Raw genomic sequence first — 25,246 nt, forward strand, 5'->3', positions numbered from 1 at the left:
CGGACCTTCTTGCTGTGAGGCGACAGCGCTAACCACTACACCACCGTGCCGCCCATTGTTATAATTGTTTATGAAATGAGATTATTGTTTATAGCAATGCCTATAATGCATTAATATCAAATAAACAAATGGAAATGATTGGAACTGGAAAAGTTTTTGTTTGTTTGTTTTTGTTTATTGCAACTGGAAACGTTTATATGTGTTTACAAAGAGACTTGACTGCATTTTTGTTTGGACCGATTATTATTACCGTATATTGCTACTTTCTAATTTACTCTATTTACAATGTGCCATTGTTGCGTGAAAGTTTTATTATGTGCTTTTTTCCGGTACTTTTTTAAAGCATCAATTTTTTAAAAAAATCAGCTTAAAGCTTCGTATTTTTTGAAAGAAAAAAAATCAAATCGGTATCGATACTTGCTTTTATCCTATCCACATTCACTGGATATGAGCAATCTCGCACTCTGATTGGCTACCGTGAGTAAGGAAAAACAAAATGGTGGAACGTGTTGCTAAACCAACCGAGGACGAAATAAAAACTCTACTCGAAAACAAAACCCCCAAAATTGTTATCAAGTATTTAAAAGAAACAGAAACAGCTAAAAGAATACAGCTCCCCCCCCCCCCCCCAGTATCTCCTGTTCTATGCTCCAGCCCAGTCGGTGGCAGTAATGCACCTTTAAGTTGGTTTCCCAACTGCCAAAGAAACCCTAAAGAAGAAGAAGAAAACCCAAAAAAATCCCCCCCCCCAAAAAGCAACAAAATATGCAATAAAATATTTAATGGTTAGAATGTATCAGGGTTTTTTTTATTTTTCAAGAATTATTATTATCGCATTTTTCACAAATTGCTCCTGTCCTTTCGCCAGCTTGTTTACATTCTAAGCGGAAATTATTTTGTCAGACATTTTGTACAAAGTTTTTATTTATCGAATTTGCAAAAAGTAAAAATAAAAATGCTCTGTTTCTCAAAATCCAGTGAATGTGGATAGAATAAAACAGTTATTCCACTCAATCTCGTCGTACATGGCTCGGCACTACACGCATTGTCGGCTATCAGCTCATGTACGACTCGATTTCGTGGAAAAACTGTTAAATAGTCAAAGTTTCAGTATCAGTAAAGATAGGGATACAGTGAAACACATTGTTATAAGCATTTATAACATTGCATATAATGCCTTATGAATGCACTACAACATCATATAAATGTGTTTATAGTTCATTATAAATATGAACTTCACAGAAAGTGTTTGCATTGACTGTTTCATGCATTATTGTGATTCTTCATTAAGTCACTTTAGAAAGTCATTCGGCTGAATAATCAGATGTGGTTGCAGAGTAATACAACCATAGTGCAATGTATAAATAAGGAAGCAATTTCGACTAATATTTGGTTATTAATTGATTAGCTTTGATCTTTTTTTGCATAAACCTGTACTTTGAAATTATTTAATCATGCTTAAAGGGATAAAAATATACCATAATACTGTATTAAAAGGAAGATCATACGTAGAGATAACAAGAAATCAACACGTTTAAAGGTTAAAACACCACACAGGTAATATTCTTCTCCATTATAATAATACAGTGTAATTATTTTCTTCAGTGTTGTGTTCAGAAGGTACAATAGGCAGGATATTAGTATTAAAACTCATGCTGAGAAAATAAACAAATCAACACCGCAATGCTTTTTTTTCTGTATTTTTTTCTTACACAATTCCTTCCGTCTATAGAGGTAGAGCTACAAAATAAAAAATAAATCAAAACATTAATTTTCCTGCTACAGGAAAATGGTAATTCCTTATACAAAAGAAAAGAAAAAAATAATTAACCGGAGGAGTGTTTTCTCTCCACGTGTGGTCATAAACCATGTACAGCATTTTCAGTTGATCAACACAAGAATGACTTGTACTGTATATGAATTGCATAGTAGCATGAATTATTATGTCAGCCAGTGTTCTTAAGAAGTAAGCAGTGAGTGAACTTTATTGTGTGAAACAAGATGATGGTTTAAAATGGCATCCATGAAGACGAGAGTCCAGACGCTGTGCTCTGGAGTGGAATGTATCCAGACAGTCAGGCAGACGGAAATACCTTTCAAAAATTCCCTTGATCAGACGGCTTTCCATTCAAGTCGATTCATCATTTTTTAGGTTTGTTATTATTGGCTAAATAGGCTGACAGAAGGAGGAGCTATAATTACGCCTCGGACCCTTGACTCCTCCAGAAGTAGTCACTGTCTTCATTGTCTAAACCGTAGTCTATTTGAATTTGAGGCACATTTAGTGGTATTCTCTCTGGACTGAAAAAAAAAAGTAAATTCATATGATTTTATTAGGGCATCCAAATCAATAAGCAACTCACTTTATAGCCTCTCATTACTCTTTACTTTATATATATGTATAAGTCTACTGTCTTAAACTGTGGCCTTGAACTCATCTCATTATCTCTAGCCGCTTTATCCTTCTACAAGGTCGCAGGCACGCTGGAGCCTATCCCAGCTGACTACGGGCGAAAGGCGGGGTACACCCTGGACAAGTCGCCAGGTCATCACAGGGCTGACACATAGACACAGACAACCATTCACACTCACATTCACACCTACGGTCAATTTAGAGTCACCAGTTAACCTAACCTGCATGTCTTTGGACTGTGGGGGAAACTGGAGCACCCGGAGGAAACCCACGTGGACACGGGGAGAACATGCAAACTCCACACAGAAAGGCCCTTGTCGGCCATGGGGCTCGAACCCGGACCTTCTTGCTGTGAGGCGACAGCACTAACCACCACACCACCGTGCCGCCCGTAGCCTTGAACTATTCTCGGCATATCCATCACACCTACACACAGTCCTTTGCTCCTCACCTCCTAACCTCCCTCATTCAGCCTGGCTCAGGCTACCTGGAAGCCCACTGGTCATGCATGACTCATTACTGCTAGAACCATGTGATAAGCACACACACACACACACACACACACACACACTCCGACACTCACACCTAGACCCGCAACCACAAATTTAAATTAATATTCAAACAGATCTTCCCCTACACATGGACACAGATGTTCTACTCTTCTCTGACCGCAAACACCTTCCGACTCACCTTGATATTGGACTGTCCTCATAATAGCGCCTTCTATTAACACGACGAGTATCGGTCAAGGAATGACTTTTCTCCTGTAGGGAAAAAAAAAAGTGAGCGTGGTTACAAAAACTCCCAAACACATGCAGCAGAGCATGAACATGGCATACAAGTGTACATATTACTGTACATCAGCAGTAGGCATGTAACGATTCACCCAAGTCACGATTCGATTCATGATATTTTTGAAAAAAAAAAGCATTTTATGCAATATTTATTTTCCTATTCTTTATCAACTTAAATATCCCTTTGAAGATTTTCATCTATACAGTGACCAGTTCCATAGGAAGGTTTTAAAACTTTTTACTGCACAAAATTCTTGGACATACCCAAGCTTGCAACTCCTTCAGGAGCCTTCATCAGGGATGGGAAGTGACCTCATTCCCATCCCTGATGAAGGCTCCTGAAGGAGTTGACAGCTTGGGTATGTCCAAGAATTTTGTGCAGTGAAAAGTTTTAAAACCTTTCTATTAAATATTCCTTTTGTTAAATAAATTTAAAAAAAAAACACTTTTATCTCATTTTCTTAATAACCAATCATAATTATTTATCCATATTTGTAAAGGTTGGAGTAAAACATAATAGCCTATTAATTAAAATATTCCTTTTATTAAAAAATTAAAAAGTTAAAAACTCATAGGCCTTTTCTTTATAAACTTTTATGAACATTTGTACTACCTCAATTTGTTCTCTTTTCTTTAGCTTTCAGCAGTCTGTAAAAAGAGAGCTCTAATTTCTTGTTAAATCTATGTGTACAGTCAATCACACAACAGCTCTTTCTCATACTAAATCTGTTTTTTGTGTGTTTTTGCGACATTAGAGCTGCGTTACTTCCGCCTTTGGTGAAGTCACATGCATTCCTGCTATTTTACTTTACTGCGCCCTCTGCTGTGTAAACAGCATAATTACAGCAAGGAAAAACTAAGAGATTATGAAAACTGATAATAATTGCATTTAATATTTTATTTCATCACTTCAAATCATCATAAATTCGTATCGCGATTTATGGCATGATATATTGTTATATGCCTATTCAGCAGATTAGATACAATGGAAATTCACGCGTGCTAAAGTCAAGCATGCACAAAGTGTCACTGGTTAGTTACATACAGTATAAGCAACAAATATCAAATATACATTACTGTGCAAAAGTCTTAGGCACCCTTTTTTTTCATACAAACTTTGTTATAGATTTCTATTTTCTGACTTCTACATTATCGAGTCAGGACAAAAACATTTTAGAGTTCCAAATATTCGTTTTCCAGCAAAAAATTAAATGTTACAAAAAAAAATTATGTTTGCATCTGAGCAGCATATTACATAAGAGAGATTAAAAAAGAAAATATAATGAAGGCTACTGGGTTTTGGTGCAAAATTAAGAAGCAAGTGTGACAGTCAAAGTGTCCAGAAGAACTGTGGCTGGTTCTGCAAGATGCTCAGTAAAATCTACAGCTCCTTACATTTCCTTATAAAACTGCACTCATTTTACCTGAGACTACTATTTTTTTAAAGCAAAGGGTTGTCTCACACCAAATATTGACTTTGTTTCATTTATTATGGCTTACTGCTGTTTATAGTCCTACCATTGATAGTCGATAGTCCTACCATCTCTCCTCTATGGTTCCGAAACGTGGCCGACCTTAGTCCACCGCATCTGCCATCTGGAAGTTTTCCACCAGAGATCGCTCTGACAGATAATGAATATCAAGTGGTGGCAGCGCAAGACCAATGCTGAGGTCCTCCACTGCGCCGATTCTATTACCACTGAGACCATGCTTCGAAACAACAGACTACGCTGGCTTGGCCATGTGGCACGAATGGATGACTCTAGAACACCAAAGCAACTGCTGTTTGGTGAACACGATAAGGGTCGTCCACGTAGGCATTGGAAAGACTGTGCCAAGGAGGACCTGCAGCTCTTCGGCATAAATGCTGACTGGTACCAGGTTGCACTGAACCGCTGTGCCTGGCGAGCCGTTCTCTCATCAGGAAAGGAGCTCTGCGAGGCCCGCCTCCAGATGAAGGCAGCCGAAAGACAACGACTGAGGGCATCCAAGGGTCTCCCATCATCATAATAATGACAGGGACCATTATTTATTTTATTTACTGTTGTTTATAGTATTTTTTTTAATGTTGAAACATTTAATTTCATTATTTTTAAGCCATTTTTGGTCGACAGCATTTCTTTCCATGTGCCTAAGACTTTTGCACAGAACTGTAAAATCTTTCCGGTAGTTCATACATGCATATCAACTTGGAGCCATTTAATTAAGCATAATTCTGCATCCATTATCTCTCACCCACATTCCACCACCATCCAAAGAAAAAAAGATTAATTCATTCAGTCTCCAAAGTGTTCAGCAAAATCAAACCTACTCATGTTGCCACGCACCCAAAACATGAGAAACATTTCAATTTTCAAAAGAAAAAGCATGCAACTGGAACAGAACCAGTAATTCAAGAGAGAAAGCAGATAAAAACAAAGCAAATCTGCGACTGAGCTTGTAATGAAAACATTATGATGATGATTATTGCTGATAAGAGACAAGATGTTAGTAACAGCATGCACTGAAATCACAAGAAGGAACCTTTGAATGTTAAAGAAGCTGTCGATTAGCTGAGAAGCTCTTACTTCTACTCACTCTCAGAGGACTTATCCCCTAAAAAAGGCTCCTGCTCCATCATATCCATGGGGATTTTAATGCTGGGCACATTCTCATTGAATGGGTAATCAGACTGCAGGAAGGAAAAGGGGTTCACTGAGTAGTTAGGGGAGGGAATTTACCAGGGATGCCTTTAAAACATGTGAAGTATGGAATAAAACACAATGGGCCCATGGTGTTATGGGAAAATAATCAACAATGGGATCGTGTGATATGTGAAACACATCCCAAAGTGTTTTATTCCATTTATACCACAGCAATTTTATTTAATATTACATTTTTTATCTGTTAAAGAATGGCACATACTCTTTATCCACCTATATTACATTACATTGAATGTTGTGGAATGTCCAAAAAGCAAAACGCAAAGGCTTCGGTCTTATGGACTTTCCAAACATTCAGGACCCCTTCCATAAATACTACACTACCGTTCAAAAGTTTGGGGTCACTTTGAAATGTCCTTATTTTTGAAAGAAAAGCACTGTTCTTTTCAATGAAGATCACTTTAAACTAATCAGAAATACACTCTATACATTGCTAATGTGGTAAATGACTATTCTAGCTGCAAATGTCTGGGTTTGGTGCAATATCTCCATAGGTGTATAGAGGCCCATTTCCAGCAACTCTCACTCCAGTGTTCTAATGGTACAATGTGTTTGCTCATTGCCTCAGAAGGCTAATGGATGATTAGAAAACCCTTGTACAATCATGTTAGCACAGCTGAAAACAGTTGAGCTCTTTAGAGAAGCTATAAAACTGACCTTCCTTTGAGCAGATTGAGTTTCTGGAGCGTCACATTTGTGGGGTCGATTAAATGCTCAAAATGGCCAAAAAATGTCTTGACTATATTTTCTATTCATTTTACAACTTATGGTGGTAAATAAAAGTGTGACTTTTCATGGAAAACACAAAATTGTCTGGGTGACCCCAAACTTTTGAACGGTAGTGTACATAAACATCTTCTTACATAAACCTTTACCATATCAATGACTAGACTTTTTTTCTTTGATAAATATTAGCACGGGGCGGCACGGTGGTGTAGTGGTTAGCGCTGTTGCCTCACAGCAAGAAGGTCCTGGGTTCGAGCCCCGGGGCCGGCGAGGGCCTTTCTGTGTGGAGTTTGCATGTTCTCCCCGTGTCTGCGTGGGTTTCCTCCGGGTGCTCCGGTTTCCCCCACAGTCCAAAGACATGCAGGTTAGGTTAACTGGTGACTCTAAATTGACCGTAGGTGTGAATGGTTGTCTGTGTCTATGTGTCAGCCCTGTGATGACCTGGCGACTTGTCCAGGGTGTACCCCGCCTTTCGCCCGTAGTCAGCTGGGATAGGCTCCAGCTTGCCTGCGACCCTGTAGAAGGATAAAGCGGCTAGAGATAATGAGATGAGATGAGATGAGAAATATTAGCACATTTTTAATCTGTTTATTGTTAGACTTAGATTGTGTGGACTATCCGCCATTCAAATCCCTCTGAATGAGCTGTTACTATAGAAACAATAACATACTCTATTAGAACGAGTGTATTAATATAAACGTGTGATTTAGCTAGCAGCTGGCATTATGGTCAGAGATCCTATTATAGAAAATTAATCAACAGCTTCTGACCAATCAGCTTTTCAGATTTATTCAGTAACTACACTGAAACTAAAATCAAATAATATGTAGTTACAAGACGAAGGAACACAAGTTTGGGTGTTTAAAGGTCAAATTGAAAGTAATACGAATAGTTAAGAGTTATTCCACAGAATCGAGTCGTACATGAGCTGAAAGCCGACGAGGTATGTAACACTGAGTTGGCTATAAGCCATGTACGACAAGATTGAGTGGAATAACTGTTTTATTATATCCACATTAACTGGATTTTTTTTTTGCAAATTCGATAAATAAAATATTTATACAAATCGTCAGACAAAATAATTTCTGCTTAGAATGTAAACAAACCGGCGAAATGACAGTAGCAATTTGTGAAAAATGCCATAATAATACTCATTCTCATCTCATTATCTCTAGCCGCTTTATCCTGTTCTACAGGGTCACAGGCAAGCTGGAGCCTATCCCAGCTGACTACAGGCGAAAGGCGGGGTACACCCTGGACAAGTCGCCAGGTCATCACAGGGCTGACACATAGACACAGACAACCATTCACACTCACATTCACACCTACGGTCAATTTAGAGTCACCAGTTAACCTAACCTGCATGTCTTTGGACTGTGGGGGAAACCGGAGCACCCGGAGGAAACCCACGCAGACACGGGGAGAACATGCAAACTCCGCACAGAAAGGCCCTCGCCGGCCACGGGGCTCGAACCCAGACCTTCTTGCTGTGAGGCGACAGCACTAACCACTACACCACCGTGCCACCGCCATAATAATAATTATTGAAACATTTTTAAAAAGATACGTTCTTACCATCAAATGCTTTTATTCCATATTTTGTTGCTTTTTTGCATTTTTTGGGGTTTTGTTTTTGAGTAGAGTTTTTATTTCGTCCTCGGTTGGTTCAGCAACATGCTCCGCCATTTTGTTTTTCTCTATTCACGGTATATGAGCTGATAACCTTGTAATAGAGTAACCAATCAGAGTGTGTGATTGCTCATATCCAGTGAATACGGATAGAATTGTATTGTATATACAGTACACTTCAAAGTATGAAGAAATGTATTGCTGAGAATGACTATTCATCTGAGTTGTGCGGGCTAAAAATAATTTCTGGTGCTTCTCTCCAAAGCTGTGATGAAAGTCACTAAATCAGAAGAGACAGATAAATCAACTGACGAGACGTAGAGAATGCCTCTGTGATACAGTGTACTTACAGTACATACAGGATGTGTAAAACCCCTGAAACCTGAACTGCCACTAGTCTATTTAAACCGTGAATAATGACTCCGCCTACATGTCAATGCTTTCAATGTACAGTATGTAACAATACATAACAACACGATGATAATAATATTAAAGAACACTAATAAGAGGAATAATATTACCTCATCTACGTCACTGTCCATGCTTTCACTTGTCTTCTTTTTCTTCTCATCTTCCTTCTTCTTTTTGTCCTTCTCTGGTATAACATCATCCAGGAAGCTGAGGTCATGCTGAGAGAAGACGTAGTCCATAGCCTTCCTCACAGCCACCAAAGCCAGGATCTGGCCAATCACAGTGCACAGACACACATCATTCCTTTCAATCCATACAGTCACCTCGAGAATTAGTGGCTTAAAATATCATTAAAGCATGATTTTCTGTTTTTTAAAGTTCAAAGTTCAAATTCAAAGTGTTTATTGTCATATGCACAGTAAGGACATGTCCACTTGCACAATGAAATTCTTAGTTTGCTGTCCACCATGAATGCCAAATACAAATAAATAAATAGGCGGAAGAAGTAATACAAAGTAAGGCAATATAGTGCAGAAATAAAAGCAAAGAAAAGCAAAAGCAACAAAAACAAAAACACCCTGTGTAGTACAAAATCAGGGGCGCAGACAGGATTTTTGAACTGGGGGGACTGAGCTGTCAGCAAATGATTCCATTTTGTGTAAATGCATATATATATATATACACTGAAGCTTCAATATACACTAGAATTGTGAGTTTTCTAACTGAATGAACACTGGTAGACGAAGGCCTACCTGGTCAACACTTAGTCTGGTTAACACCAGACCATATCACAAGTGAAATATGGTCTGGAATCCGCCTATTGAATTTCTCGTAGGGGAGGTGTGGTTTACGATTGTCAACGGCCGTTTATTGGACGTTGCGAATGTCTATCATTTGGCGTATACGTAGTCCATGGCCAATCATGGCAGTTGTACCCGGTGACATAGTTAGAGCGACGAAGAAGACGAAGAGGCGAAGAAAGACTGTAACGCCAAACGCTGTTCTTTTTTTAAAACAAACTTTCGCTCTAAACTATTCAGAACAGTGTCTAAAGCTTGATCGAAAGTTTGGTTCGTATCGCTCGCCGCCATGTTAAATGTGATCCGTAAACAGTCCCAAATAAACTACAAGCTTCCGTTTGTCGAGTAGTACGCGTCACCGTCTTTCCACCCCTCCCCACTCTCTGATTGGCTCCCTAACTCAGGCGAGCCTTTAGACCATAGTTTCCATGCTGTCTTTTCAGATCGGAATGATTGTGCAAAGCAGCATGGGATTTCCCAGGCTAGTCAACACTAGCCATACATGATCAAATTGTTATTTGTCTGGTATGTTAATCACGCTCCAAAACTTCATGTCTTCTGCATGTTTTATTTAAACATTTGCTGATCTCAGCAGGATGAAGAATCTCATCACAGAAACTTTAACTGTAACTTCTAACAAAAAGGGAAATGTCCAAAAATTAATAACAAAATAAAATTGAAATGATTCACACTCGGGCGGCACGGTGGTGTAGTGGCCTCACAGCAAGAAGGTCCTGGGTTCGAGCCCCGGGGCCGGCGAGGGCCTTTCTGTGTGGAGTTTGCATGTTCTCCCCGTGTCCGTGTGGGTTTCCTCCGGGTGCTCCGGTTTCCCCCACAGTCCAAAGACATGCAGGTTAGGTTAACTGGTGACTCTAAATTGACCGTAGGTGTGAATGTGAGTGTGAATGGTTGTCTGTGTCTATGTGTCAGCCCTGTGATGACCTGGCGACTTGTCCAGGGTGTACCCCGCCTTTCGCCCGTAGTCAGCTGGGATAGGCTCCAGCTTGCCTGCGACCCTGTAGAAGGATAAAGCGGCTTGAGATAATGAGATGAGATGAGATGATTCACACTCGTGCCTTCATGTAAATGATTAGAAACATAAAATGTGTATGAAAACAGAAGTATAAACACTTGAACAACAGATTCATAAAAATAAAAAGTATTTTTTCCAATAAACAAAATTGATAGAAAAAAAAATGTCCCTCTGCAGCCAAACAAATTTACCGTCTAGAAGCAGACTCAATAGGTCCCAAAAACATCTCTCCACCGCTTCCCAGTTTAAAAACTGGGACATCATGGAACATGGAATTCGAAAAAAAACGGACAGTTAATGAAATGAAACGAAAACCCCAACGTTTATGCTGGTAGATGCTAGATTTCAATGCTTTTCCGACTTCAAACTTCCAACTTACGAGTACAACTGAACGCACCATTAGTCGTAGCAGAAACACCGTTGCTATCAAATGGATGAGCTGTGCAGTGTTATTAACCGAGAATTACGTGGAAAATTGAACACCTTGCTTTCCCAACTCTGCAAGGATCTGCTCCAGCCTTTCCCCTTCTTGAATCGGTGTAATGTGGATTGATCACAGACAAGGCTACTGCTGCTGCCATTTCAACTTTGTGCTGCAATGTAAGTTAGCCTAACTAACGGAACATTAATCCTCACTTTTTCTACCTATGTTTGGCGCCTTACGTAGGGACGGTGGGTGGGGGGAGACAGATAGGGGTCACTATAAATCTGGGGGGGACATGTCCCCCCTGTCCCCACTGCCATCTGCGCCCTTGTACAAAATAAAGGTTAAATCTTGTGCAAAATAGATAGTGTAATACAAAAATAAGGCAATGATCACACTGTAAACCCGAATAAGTTGAGTTTACTTAAAAAAATTGAGGAAAGTGGTTGCCTTAAAAAAAATAAGTAATTATTAATGATTGAATTGAGTACCTTAAACCTACAATCTTCTGGTAAGTTTAAGGTACTCAATTCAATCATTAATAATTACTTTTTTTTTTTAAGGCAACCACTTTCCTCAATTTTTTTAAGTAAACTCAACTTATTCGGGTTTACAGTGCAGATGTAGCAGCAGAAGGGCAGTAATGTGCGAATGTGCAAACAATGTAATCAGATGTAAACAGTCAAGGAAACAGCAGCAAAATGGCAGTAATGTGCAAACAAATATAAACAGATGTAAACAATCAAGGACGGTTTACAGGGAGGTAATCCATGGTTATAGACTCCTGTCAGCTGTTCAGGAGTCTGATGGCGGTGGGAAAGAAAGAGTTCTTTAGTCTGACAATCTTATAATTCAGACTTCTGTATCTCCGGCCTGAGGGTAGGAGTGTGAACAGTCCGTGCTGGGGGTGGGTGGGGTCTTTGAGGACTGAGGCAGCTCTCCTGTGGACTCTGTGGTGGTAGATGCTCTGCAGAGAGGGCAGTGGGGTTTTGGTGATCCTCTCAGCAGTCTTCACCACCCTCTGCAGGCGTTTGCGGTCCATTGCTGTAGTGTTGCCGTACCACACAGTGATGCAGTTGGTCAGGATCCTCTCAATCACGCAGCTGTAGAAGTTGCTGAGGATCTTGGGTGACACACCAAACTTCCTCAGCCTCCTCAGAAAGTACAGCCACTGTTGAGCCTTCCTAACCAGCTGGTGTTAAGTGTCCATGTGAGGTCCTCACTGACGTGAACACCCAGGAGTTAAAGTACATTATTTTAAATGGTGCATTATTTTGCTAAACACTAGCAGAGCATCACTGCATTGAGTATTATTATCCATCCATTATCATCCATCCATCCATTATTCGTAGCTGCTTATCCTGTGCAGGGTCGCAGGTAAGCTGGAGCCTATCCCAGCTGACTACGGGCGAAAGGCGGGGTACAGCCTGGACAAGTCGCCAGATCATCACAGCGCTGACACACAGAGACAAACAACCATTCACACTCACATTCACACCTACGGTCAATTTGCCACCAATTACCCTAACCTGTATGTCTTTGGACTGTGGGGGAAACCGGAGCACCCAGAGGAAACCCTCGCAGACACAGGGAGAACATGCAAACTCCACACAGAAAGGCCCCCTTTAGCCACTAGGCTCGAACCCAGAACCTTCTTGCTGTGAGGCGACAGTGCTAACCACTTCACCACCCATTATTATTATTATTATTATTATTATTATTATGTTGCGTTTAAGGTGAGGTTGCAACTTTTATTTCCCACCTACAACCAGGAAAAACTACTGAGTATGCCCCCCTCAACTTTCAACTCCAACTTGTCATCTCGGTTTCGTCTTCTCAACTCCCAGTTCCTTCCCCATTCATGGGGTGGCATCAAATCGACATGGCTATGCACACTGTGCACACAGTAAAGTACTCCTTCTCTACTTTTACATTAATTTATAGCAATATTGGCTTTAGATCAATTAAAATGCAGACACAGTTCTTGGTTAAATTGATCTAAGGCCAGGTCTTCACCTCCTGGCAGAGGCAACAAGGTTTTGAGCTACAATATCCTGGTATTTAGCAGAATTCATGATCCTCTGGAGCACTAGCTGCGAAACAGCCCCAAAGTGTCAATAATCCTCAACCATATTTTACAGTTGGCATCAGATGCTTTTCCTTGTTGGTGGTCCCCTTTTCTTGTCAAACATGTTTTTAATTCTTGTCTCAATTTAATTGCGGTTCCAATTATATCTGGTCAGGAGACATCTGGAATGGGTGTCTTTAGTGCAACCATTCCAAACAGATTATTGTTATGTAGGTAGTGTCTAGGCCCTGAATGTGCTCAGTGGTGATTTTAGGTGCAGTTTCCACCAGAGAATCAGCTTCCACACCCAGTACACATCGAACTAATCTTGTTTATCTTGCTTGCAACAACTGCCTTTATCTTACAGGTATACTCAGGTAGAACAGAATGTTCTGCTTTCAAAAATGTATGCTCAAGATTCAACAAAGCTTTCTACAACACTATTGTACACACACATGCACAGGAAGGTACCCAGAAGCAATGATACAAAGTCAAATTGTAGTCAAAAGGAAGTCAAATTGTCCATAATTGAGGACTCTAAGGAAGCATCCACATGCAATGTCGTGAGCTTATTCCCAAGCAATTAATATGCAAGTCAATTAAACTTGTCAAATTAGAAAATATATAACTCATATAATGAAGTGCTATATTGACAAGTTCATGAAGATGAATACAAAGCAAAATGAAGGAGAAAAACAATGGCATCTTCTACACTGACCAGGGACTGTTAAGCAAACTGCAACGAGTCTAGTGATACAATTCAAAGTCAGCATTTTCAGTGGTATTGGAAGTCAATGCCACTGGACTATACAGTAATTAATGAGAGTGTTTAGATGCTATAATCTTTGAGAAAATTCACAAATTACATTGCTTTACCACTACTAGATTTTCTTTCAGTAACCATTAAGAATGGCGATGGAAAGACACGGTTGTAACAGAGCATAACTATCACATTTGCGCATGCCTCTAAGGCTACATATAAATTAGCTCTTGCAAATCTATCTCTTGCACTTTGCAACTTTTTGGAAGACATTTATGGAAATAAATACTAACAGTAACATTCCCAAACCCAAACGAGCCTCAGTCTACACTATTGTTGGAAACCATTCCTTCTCTCAATCCTCAGTCAAATTTTGCATTGAAAATCACCTCTAAAGTTTCGTGCCATTCTGAACCATGCAGTGAAAACTCTGAACCACGAACTCACCATTACAGGGAAGATGATAGCTGCTACAGTGGACTTCAGGATCCAAAGCAAAGCCAGGCACAGCATCTGGATGAAGGTGAAGAGGTGGACTTTGCGCAGTGGCACATGCCGTAGGTAGATCAGGTCTGGCTGGTGCTTGGCAGGCATCAGAAGCAGCTTCAGGCGGTCCATGAACTGAATAAGCAACAAAATAAAGCATTAATGGAAAATTTGTCATGACAACTATTAGGAAAATTAAGATATGACTAGTGGGAGATCCCAGGAAGAGGGATGGATGCATAACTGACTCACCTGTACTCCATTGAGTGAGGCCACACCCATATAGAGGAAGACTCCATAGAGAACAGGCATGGGGATGAACTGTAGAAAGGGACAGAGTAATTTTTTTTTGCCTATTTACACCCATTTGTAAAGAGGAAGTGATGGCCCAGTGGTTACAGCCTTTGGCTGCTGACTGGAAGGTTGTGAGTTCAGATCCTATTGGGTCCTTCAGCATGATGTCTAATCTTCAACTACTCAACTGTATTCTAGCTCAATTATAAATCACTTCAACCAAATGAGCAAATATAAATGTGTACTGAGTAAGCCAAAATTCAAAACCCTTCCCCCAGACTCCAGGTTCCTGCCTTAGCCTTCGCTTTTCAGTATCATCTTCAGTAAGTCACATGCATTTTCACTTAGTTCGTACCAGGTAACAGACTTAACTCAGACATTCCAGTAATTTGATGCCTTACAGTTGCTTTAATTTACCAGGCTGAAGTGACACCAATCTACGTTCAATTTTCTGTCTTAATGCAGGGATGAGAGTGGGTGGTCATCAAAAAATCAGAAAACAAGATAAAGGTATGTGAGGGCGCCAAAGGCCTTACCCCCCCCCAGGAAAATTTTGAAAAATAAGGCCTTACAAACCACTTTTCCTGTAATCTGAGCTGTAGTAGATAAAAAATATCTGTTGTCTTTTTTATATATTTACATGAAAATATGTTTCAAATCGATAGGAGTATTGTTTGAAATAAAAATAAAATCACATTCTACATTCAAGGGTATGGTTATAATTCATGATCAACAAAAATGACAAACTAAATTCACATTAAACTTAAGTTCTATTAATTATCAAAATGTTCATATATTAAATAAAATTTCTTAGGGTGACTGACCTTTTCTGCCTATGTCCTCATTAGTTGCATATGATTTCTTCAAAAAGTCTTTTGAAATATTTAAGTTTTCAAAACTGTCAGCATTAATTCAGATTTACTGACTATCTATCATATACATGTTCAATGTATTAAATCAAACGAATGCTAAGTTTATGGGATAATGTCTATGTACACTTTATACAATTATTTATAGTTCACAGTCACTTCTCATTTTCATTTGATCATTTCGACTTCTTCTTCAGCTTTTTGGCCAAAGACAAAAGCTCGTCAGTCCTGTCTTTTGTAAGAACTGTTATGATTGGCTATCATGCTCTCGCCATCGATGTTTTGGCCAATTACATTGTAGATAACACGTATTCTACCACGAGACTTAGCGAGACTAAAGATGGCGAAAATGTAAACATGTAACATCGTCGTTGGAATGAATTACGCTTGAGTATCACGAAGGAACATACCCCAACCCCCCTCAATAAATGAAAAAAAAAAATCTCAACGGATTTGGCATAATATGAAAAGGTCAATTTTTACTCAAAAAAAGCGGAAATCCGCCGAAAAGTGGAAAACTCTCATCCCTGCTTAATGTGACACATATCCGATTTGTTCAGGACTGTGTGGATGTAAAAATCTGATCTTACTCATGTGAGTAAGAACCAAATACGTGTAAGTGGTCATATGTGGTCCTCAGATCATCCTCAGATCATAATTCATCGTAATTCATGCGTTGTTTTTTTTTCAAAATGTGCATGTGCATATGCTGCATTGTATACTGTGTATGACTGTCATGGTCATCATCCAGTGTTGACAGCTTTGACTATATTGGGTGGATGGATGGGGAAATTGGTGATTTACTTGATATTCAGGGAATCAGTTCAAGAGAACGAAAAAGAACCTACTAAAACAGAGTAATGGAGCAAAACAATTGTCCAAGAAATTGCTATGCCCATGCAGAGCGAATGTGCGGTTGCTTATGTGAATTATCAGGATAGACAGATCTGACCTGAGCAAGAAACTTGAACTTTTCAAAGAACAAAAGTAATGTGAATGTAGCCTTACATGTATTTGGTTCTCATGCTGACTCTGTATGTAGGCGCTGTAGGCAAATGCTACTTCTAAAATCAACACTAGATATTTTGCCAGTTCCCTTATGCAAGTCACAGAGCTGGAACCACATACAACTGGCCAGGAAATGACACCTATCCAGTTAGTTCAAGCCTCTGATTTAGGGGGACAACAATTAACAGTTATTCCACAAAATCAAGTCGTACATGAGCTGATAGCCGACAAGGTGCATAGCGAGATTGAGTGGAATAACTGTTTTATTCTATCCACATTCACTGGATTTTGAGAAACAGAGCATTTTTATTTTTTGCAAATTCGATAAATAAAAACATTATACAAAACGTCCGACAAAATCATTTCCGCTTAGAATGTAAACAAACCGGCAAAATGACAGTAGCAATTTGTGAAAAATGCTACAATCATAATTCTTGAAAAATAAAAAAAGATACGTTCTTACCATCAAATAATTTTATTCCATATTTTGTTGCTTTTTTGTATTTTTGGGGGGTTTTGTTTTCGAGTAGAGTTTTTTTTATTTCATCCTCGGTTGGTTCAGCAACACGCTCCGCAATTTTGTTTTTCACTACTCATGGTATATGAGCTGATATCCTTGTAGTAGAGTAGCCAATCAGAGCATGTGATTGCTCATATCCAGTGAATGTGGATAGAATAATATGGATTATAAATGGCTATACTGTATATGATTCAAACGAATTTCTCAAATTTAAGCCAGTGTGCACTTCAACCATTTCACATCCCATGTTCTGAAGCCCAAACAAGAATTGAAAGCAATCATACTCACTTTCTAATTGCTCACCATGTACAATATATATTGCTATTTGTGATGCAGATTGCAACTAAATTTGTTTCCAGTTTCTGTGAGAAAAACTGGATTACCTTCAGAATGGGAGACATGAAGACAGAGAGTCCAGTGAGAAGGAACACGAAAACACCAGTTACCCTCTGCTCCCTGCAAAACAATCATACAACCCAATTTAGTGCCCTTGCTAATTTAAAAACACACTTCATTGCCAGTAAATATCATAAAATATAATAAAATAAAATAATAATAAATAATAAATAAAATAAAATAAGTAAATAAGTCGGCGGCACGGTGGTGTAGTGGTTAGCGCTGTCGCCTCACAGCAAGAAGGTCCGGGTTCGAGCCCCGTGGCTGGCGAGGGCCTTTCTGTGCGGAGTTTGCATGTTCTCCCCGAGTCCGCGTGGGTTTCCTCCGGGTGCTCCGGTTTCCCCCACAGTCCAAAGACATGCAGGTTAGGTTAACTGGTGACTCTAAATTGACCGTAGGTGTGAATGTGAGTGTGAATGGTTGTCTGTGTCTCTGTGTCAGCCCTGTGATGACCTGGCGACTTGTCCAGGGTGTACCCCGCCTTTCGCCTGTAGTCAGCTGGGATAGGCTCCAGCTTGCCTGCGACCCTGTAGAACAGGATAAAGCGGCTAGAGATAATGAGATGAGATGAGAAGTAAATAAGTCCAAAAACAGTCCTTTTTATCCCCCACTGGCCAAAAGCCCAAGGGGGATTATGTCGTGGCAATGTCCGTCCGTCTGTTCGTCCATTCATCCGTCCATCCCGGGAAGGGTGCTCACCTTCTGAAATCAACTCTTCTCACAATTTTTGGAGGAATTTCACGAAATTTGGCAGGATTCTTTGTTATATGTCAGTAATAGGCATATTGCAATTTCGTTCAATTCGGTCACATTTAACCAGAGTTACAGCCCTTGATTAACAAAATTATACTTTGACAATTTCATGAGAGTGTGTTTTCCTTCTGAAATCAACTCCTCCCACAATTTGTGGAGGAATTTCACCAAACTTGGTAAAAGGCCTTGTTATATGACGGCAATACGCATATTGCAATTTAATTCTGTTTGTGAAAATTTTACCAGAGTTTTGATTCTTGATTAAATAACTTTGACAATTTCATGAGGGTGTACAGTTTTCTGAAATCACCTCCTCTCACAATTTATGGAGGAATTTCACCAAACTTGGCAAAAGGGCTTTGTTATATGACAGTTATAAACATGTTGAAATTTTGTTTCATTTGGGCAAATTTTACCAGAGTTATGCCCTTGATTATTAACAAACTTGTACTTTGGCAATTTCATCAAGGTGTGCTTGCTTTCTGAAATCAACTTCCCTCTCAATTTTTATTATCCCCCGCTGGCCGAAAGGCCCGAAGGGGGATTATGTCGTGGCGATGTCCGTCCATCCCGGGAAGGGTACTCACCTTCCGAAATCCACTCCTCTCACAATTTTTGGAGGAATTTCACGAAACTTGACCAGATTCTTTGTGAGATGTCAGTAATACACATATTCCAATTTCATTCAATTCCGTCGCATTTTACCAGAGTTATGGCATAGTTGCCAGCGGGGGATATTGTGCTCTCAGAGTGTGTTTCTGATACTTTTGCTTCTTAGGTTGTATTTTCTATAAAACTATTTCTTTGTACAGCTTACAGCTGCATCAATACAGCCTCCCTGAAGTTTAACCAAATAAGCAGGTCTCTCAAAACAAGTGTCCCACTGAGCTTAACTCCAGAGTGTAGCTGCAAACAAACTCACCCTGTTGTTATCGCGGCATGTACTTTAACATTAAACTGATGGTAAACAACCATAGCTTTGTTTGGTTACAGAGAGCAGACACTGATTGTACAATAAGAAGAAAAAGAAGGAGAAACCTTTATTCGTCACATGCACACTTCAAGCACAGTGAAATTCATCCTCTGCATTTAACCCATCTGAAGCAGTGAACACACGCACACACCCAGAGCAGTGGGCAGCCACACCAGAGCGCCCGGGAAGCAGTCAGGGGTTAGGTACCTTGCTCAAGGGCACCTCAGCCCAAGGCCGCCCCACGTTAACCTAACTGCATGTCTTTGGATTGTGGGGGAAACCGGAGCACCCGGAGGAAACCCACACAGACACGGGGAGAACATGCAAACTCCACACAGAAAGGCCCTCGCCGGCCACTGGGCTCGAACCTGGAACCTTCCCGCCATGAGGCAACCGTGCTAACCACTACACCACCATGCCACCCCCCAATACATCCTGTGGTCAACTTAAATTGAATTTTCAACCACATATAAGCATCAACATCACCACAATGCATTTGAAATAGAACTACCACAGTCTAACTTCCACTCCCACTTACCTCACCCCCAAAAATTTGGGTTGTTCCCCCGGGGCTGAGGTCTCCGTCTCCATCTTCAGGCTGTCTATGTGGGCAATGGAGATGACGGTAGCAGCTACGTACCAAGGCAGACCCATGAAGGAGCACAGTGCGATCAATACAGCTACCCAGAACAGGTCCAAATGGTATCCTGCACCTTTCTACAACAGAGAAACAACAGAAACAAGGTTACAAAGAGCCATGCTGTGAGACCTACAATGTCCTGCAGAATCAGACACAGGTCAGCGTACCGTCAAAGAGACTAAAAGACTTTCAGTCAAAAGCTTATGAGTTCATTTGTGAAAAGAGTTACTGATGCAATATCAGGTTCCATTACAATAAAAGTTACTTCAAGACCTTTATGGTAATCCACACTCAAAAATGCACTTGGGTAACCTAATTCACATCCTCCACATTCTTAAAACAGTAATAAAATCGCTTGTTTCGCTTTGGTATTGCACAGAGAACAGTCACAAGGAAGTATCATGTTACACTACTCAAAGGTAAATGGACGGATTGTTTTAGCCACTTCACAATCGCTTCCTTGTTGAGCTCTTCAACATCTATTCATACTGAGAGCAATAAAGGTGAAGGATGGTTAAATACATAGACCCACTGTAAAAGGAGGAAAATTACTATAATTTTTGGCTGCCATGTCAGATACAGAAGTAACGTACAATGGAAAATCTGATCCTTTGTTATAAATTGAAACGCAACAAATAAATGCCCCAAATTTCCATGCTCTCAATCAGCTCTGACTTACCTGCCTTGCTCAAAGGGAGTTTTATTCATTTTCTTCACTTCCTAAAAATAAAGCCATACCCAACTACAAACTCCAATATGTTCACAGGAGATAAATATAGAAGAACTGGCATCGAGTGCAATCCTAGCTGTGCTGGAGGTCTTTCCTGGATTCCTGGGGTGCTCAAAGCGAGCGTGCTAATCCATCTCTCAGCATGCGTACCTTCAGCTTATGCTCCTTCCGGTTGACGATGACGGCTGTGATCTGCTGGTCCATGAATAGCAGAATGGTAACCAGCAGGGCGGGCAGGGCTGATGCCAGGTAAACCCACCAGGGGTTGCCTCCAAACGGTGTAACATACCAGCCACGATGAGGGCTTGTTGGCTAAGGAATGAGAAAAGGGTTGGGAGGATAAGAAAGGAAATCATATCCAACAATAAAGTCAAGGAAATGTTTGACATTCCATCCAGTTGTATAAATGTATCAACTGGTACAGATTTTCAAATACCCTTTTTTACTGTACAGCTTACCCAGACCCAACTACAACATAGGAAAGTTTTTTTTTTCCTTTCTTTCAAACTGCTGCACATTCAGGTATAGGGTTGCAGAGAGCACAAATTCTCACTGCTTTATATAGCATTTTATTTATTTTCAACCAAAGCAGTGAATAACAGCCCACCATAGTATCAAAGCTTATAAAAGCAGATCTGTCCAGCATTATTTAGGCATTAATCACGTGCAGCTATCAGTCAGCTCTAAATTCCATAAGATAAACAAAATGAAGACAGCTTACGAGGAAATGTAACGATGTATGTAATGTAATTACATACATAAATGTAATTGGATATTTAATAACAGAATATTCAGAACATTAGCTATTTTTGCCCTGCCACAGGACTGGTTTAGAGCATAGCACCTCCTGATTAGTCACTATAATATTTTTCCATGTAAAATTATTCTCTGATTTGTTTCCTTGCTGTTTATATGATTTCAAGTTACTTTAAAAAGTAAAAAAAAAATCTTTCTTCAATTATTTTTAGATTTAAAAAAAAATCATTACTGTCCATTATTGTAAAATTGCCATTCAGTGCTCGATTCTGATTGGTCAGAAGGTGTCTAATACTTTTCTTCAACAGCAGCTTTGATGGTAGTGCCAGCAGTGAAATAAATCACAGGCTTACAGTATTTTAATGTGTTGTTCTAATATGTGGTGTAAATCTATAGTAACAAGTGACAGGGACTTTTAAATGATTCAGAGATAAAGCTGTTCCTTTTAGCTGTTTCCTTTGACGTATTCCTATAACATCCCATCAGTTTCAGTGGGTGTTGGGTGGTACAAGGGTGCTAGCAGGGTGTAGTTTTTATGACATTAAGCAAAAATGTTAGAATTCATTACAGGCAGACATTAAACAATATGCATTTTGCCATATTCGACTGCAATGGTATGCTACTTGAGCAAATCAGCTCGTTCAAGATATACCTTAGGGCATATATCTACCAGGATGCTAACTGCAGCAAGAAAATCCATCATCGGCTTGGCATGGCTAGAACAACCATCAAAGCTTTAGCCAAACTCTGGAAAGACCGCGCCCTCAATAAATCCCTGATGGTCAAACTTCCTGAAACACTCGTTTGGCCCATCACAACCTATGGTGCTGAAAGTTGGACCTTCAGGAAAGATGACATGAAGCGCATCAAGGCATTTGAGTTGTTCAGACACTGCAGGATTTTACGGGTTAGCTAAGTAGAACATAGAACCAATGAGTCCATTCTGCAGGAACCAAACACCCAGAGGAAACTAGTGCCTGCTATCACCAAATGTAAGCTAGTCTGGCCACAAACAAGAGCTGGAGGTCTAACATGTACTATCCTGGAGGGCCGAGTGGAAGGGACTAGATCAAGAGGTCGGCCGAGGAGGAGATGGATGGATGGATGACATTCAAGACTGGATGGGCCTGACCAGTGCCACGTGCTCTGCCTTAGCATAGGACAGGCAGGGTTGGAGGAGTGTGTGTGCATCTCCCAGGATCGCCGACCCTCAAACATGAGGTTGGCCAAAGAGCAAAAGAGAGAGAGAGAGAGATTTTTGCCATATAGCTGAGAAAAAGTCTCACCTTAAATTCGGTTGGCACAATTAGCTTTGGTGTGTCGACTCCTATAAAAGCATCGACACAGCAGAAAATCAGGATGGCCAAGATGATGGCGAAGTCACTGATGAGTTTCCTTACCTGGGGAAAAAAAGAATCAAAACAACTTCAACTATGAAGTTGACCCTTGCTCAAGTCATACTGATCCAACTTGTTCCGAAAAATTAATTTACAGCTGGTTGTCTACATTTGTCTAATGTTAATCAGAATCATTTAAAAACAAAACAGGTTCATACTAAATATCTATTCAGATCATTTTACGCTGATAGTAATAACAAAAAAATAAGTGTTAAAAGACTGTGTTTTTAATATATAACAAAAAGATCATTTGAGTCACCTTCAGTAACCTAGAGTATTTGTAGCCATCTACCATTAGGAAGATCCTTAGGCATTCTATATGTCTGTTTTCATAAATAGTGTATATTGTACAATTATATTCCTATAAAGCCACAAGAGATACGGTACGCTGGGTCACCAGTGCATTCATTGCTAAATGGGAAATGATGTTATGAAAGGAAATACAGCTTGGCGTAATGTAGCACTGTTTTTCAATATTACTACCACCTTTTTGTCACTTTTGGTCACTTTATTTCTCTACTTATGCTGTGCAATAATATTACTATTTGGTACAATATCCTTTTCATCTGCAAGTATTTTCATATTTAAGTTTCACTCTCATAACTGTTGTGTACAATTATGTTCATAGCCTGTGTCTTTTTAGTAAGTTTTTGGTTACTTTACACACATATTCCATCCTCATTATTTATGTTATGCTGTGCAATAATATTCACGACCTGGTGCAATATTTCTATTTCTATTTCAGTTGCCAGTATTTTATTAATGCAATATTTCTACTTCAGTTGAAGTACTACTCTTATTTAAGTTCCATTCTTATTTTGTTGTGCCTGCGTTTTAACTTATATATATATATATATATATATATATATATATATATATATATATATATATATATATATATATATTAATTGCACTCATTTTTGTTACTGTTTTATTCCTGACTCTTTTCTATCTGTGAGCTGCTGAAACATGTAAATTTCCCCACCAATGGAATAATAACATTTATCTTATTATCTTAAATATAGCTCAAATACTCAAATAAACTAAATATTCGTAATCTCTTTGAGAAAGCAGATGTTAATATTTTTAAGAAATGTAATTTAGACCCATCCCAGCCGTTATACGCTATTTTACCAAAAAAGGACAGAAACATCATATAACCAAAGGAAAAGCAGTAGCCATCACCCTCAAATAAATTCCAATAGATTTAAGAATTATTATGTAAATAGACTCATTTTTAAGTATAAATTGTAAGCAGGATATTTTTAGTATTTTGTCTATATTTTAATGTTTTTAGCTGTTTAATGTTTGTAACTTAAGATATGTCTTTAGCTAAAGAAATAAAGATTATTATTATTATTATTATTATTATTATTATTATTATTATTATTAGCAATATAAATGTGCAGTATAATGTGCAATACTTCTGCTGGACTTTTTTTTTCTTTTTTCTTTTCTCATATCTTATTCTTTTTTATATTTCATCTCATCTCATCTCATCTCATTATCTCTAGCCGCTTTATCCTGTTCTACAGGGTCGCAGGCAAGCTGGAGTCTATCCCAGCTGACTACGGGCGAAAGGCGGGGTACACCCTGGACAAGTCGCCAGGTCATCACAGGGCTGACACATAGACACAGACAACCATTCACACTCACATTCACACCTACGGTCAATTTAGAGTCACCAGTTAACCTAACCTGCATGTCTTTGGACTGTGGGGGAAACCGGAGCACCCGGAGGAAACCCACGCAGACACAGGGAGAACATGCAAACTCCGCACAGAAAGGCCCTCGCCGGCCACGGGGCTCAAACCCGGACCTTCTTGCTGTGAGGCAACAGCGCTAACCACTACACCACTGTGCCGCCCTTTTTTATATTTGTATGTGTAAATACTGTACTTAATTTAATTTATCTAGAAGTTTTCTCTATTTTCTATTCTCTGTTTATCCTGTAATGATGCTGCTGGAATTTTAATTTCCCTGAGGGAACCCTCCTAAAGGGATCAATAAAATTCTATCTAATCTAATCTAATCTAATCTAATCTAATCTAATCTAATCTAATCTAATATAATCTAATCTAATATAATATAATATAATATATAATATAATCTTATTATTAAACAGAGCATCTTGGTTGTTCAATAAGTTGAGGAAGTAGAAGCAGAAAGATCATTGCTTACCGTAGTGGGGAAAAAGGGACTGAACTTGAACTTTTTCAGACACATAGAGCAGGTGTAGGTGCCAAAAAACAAGATGAAGGACATGAGGGTAATGTCAGGCACATAGTCGCAGGCCTTTCCCACCAGCTCTCCGCCATACTTCAGGCAATCCTTCTTTGTCAAAGAGGACCAGGTAGCATTTAAGGGCTTTTAGAAAGAACAGAGACACTTTAAGTTAGATGCTGTTTGCTTCGACCTCAAGAATCCGCAGGAGCAAAAGCCTTTGTTCTGTGTTTATGGCGCCATAGGAACACATCTGTGCCCTAGTCAACAATGAACAATTTCAACAATGAGATTTCAAAATGATGGAAGGAACTGTGTTGGGTCACTTTGTTTCAGTGACCTGTGACTGAGTGCACGAACTCAAAGAACCCATTGTGACCATTTTCAATATTATTGCTCAGAGATAATGTGACAGTGGTAGTGAATGATGGCTAAGAGGGG

The 25,246-nt window shown here is 39.4% G+C and overlaps 1 protein-coding gene across 5 annotated transcripts in view; it reads right to left on the bottom strand.

Annotated features, from left to right (window-relative positions):
- Nucleotides 1-731: 731 nt before the first annotated feature.
- Nucleotides 732-25,246, bottom strand: part of slc4a4a (solute carrier family 4 member 4a) — a 132,277-nt gene continuing 107,762 nt past the window's right edge. For 2 of the 5 annotated variants that reach the window (XM_060907225.1, XM_060907223.1), the window contains exons 17-27: nt 24,764-24,949; nt 22,472-22,585; nt 20,580-20,741; nt 19,598-19,776; nt 17,321-17,393; nt 14,499-14,567; nt 14,208-14,381; nt 8,786-8,944; nt 5,785-5,878; nt 3,104-3,177; nt 734-2,301 (exon numbers count right to left, since the gene is read on the bottom strand). In XM_060907225.1, the coding sequence (XP_060763208.1) occupies nt 3,140-3,177; nt 5,785-5,878; nt 8,786-8,944; nt 14,208-14,381; nt 14,499-14,567; nt 17,321-17,393; nt 19,598-19,776; nt 20,580-20,741; nt 22,472-22,585; nt 24,764-24,949 (1,248 nt within the window). In that variant the 3' untranslated portion in view covers nt 734-2,301; nt 3,104-3,139. Of the gene's footprint in view, nt 2,302-3,103; nt 3,178-5,774; nt 5,879-8,785; nt 8,945-14,207; nt 14,382-14,498; nt 14,568-17,320; nt 17,394-19,593; nt 19,777-20,579; nt 20,742-22,471; nt 22,586-24,763; nt 24,950-25,246 lie in introns of those variants that run through there. The other 3 variants (XM_060907222.1, XM_060907221.1, XM_060907226.1) reach the window with 3 other exon arrangements.

This window comes from Neoarius graeffei, chromosome 24 (assembly GCF_027579695.1).
Source record: "Neoarius graeffei isolate fNeoGra1 chromosome 24, fNeoGra1.pri, whole genome shotgun sequence".
NCBI classification, from domain to species: Eukaryota; Metazoa; Chordata; class Actinopteri; order Siluriformes; family Ariidae; genus Neoarius; species Neoarius graeffei.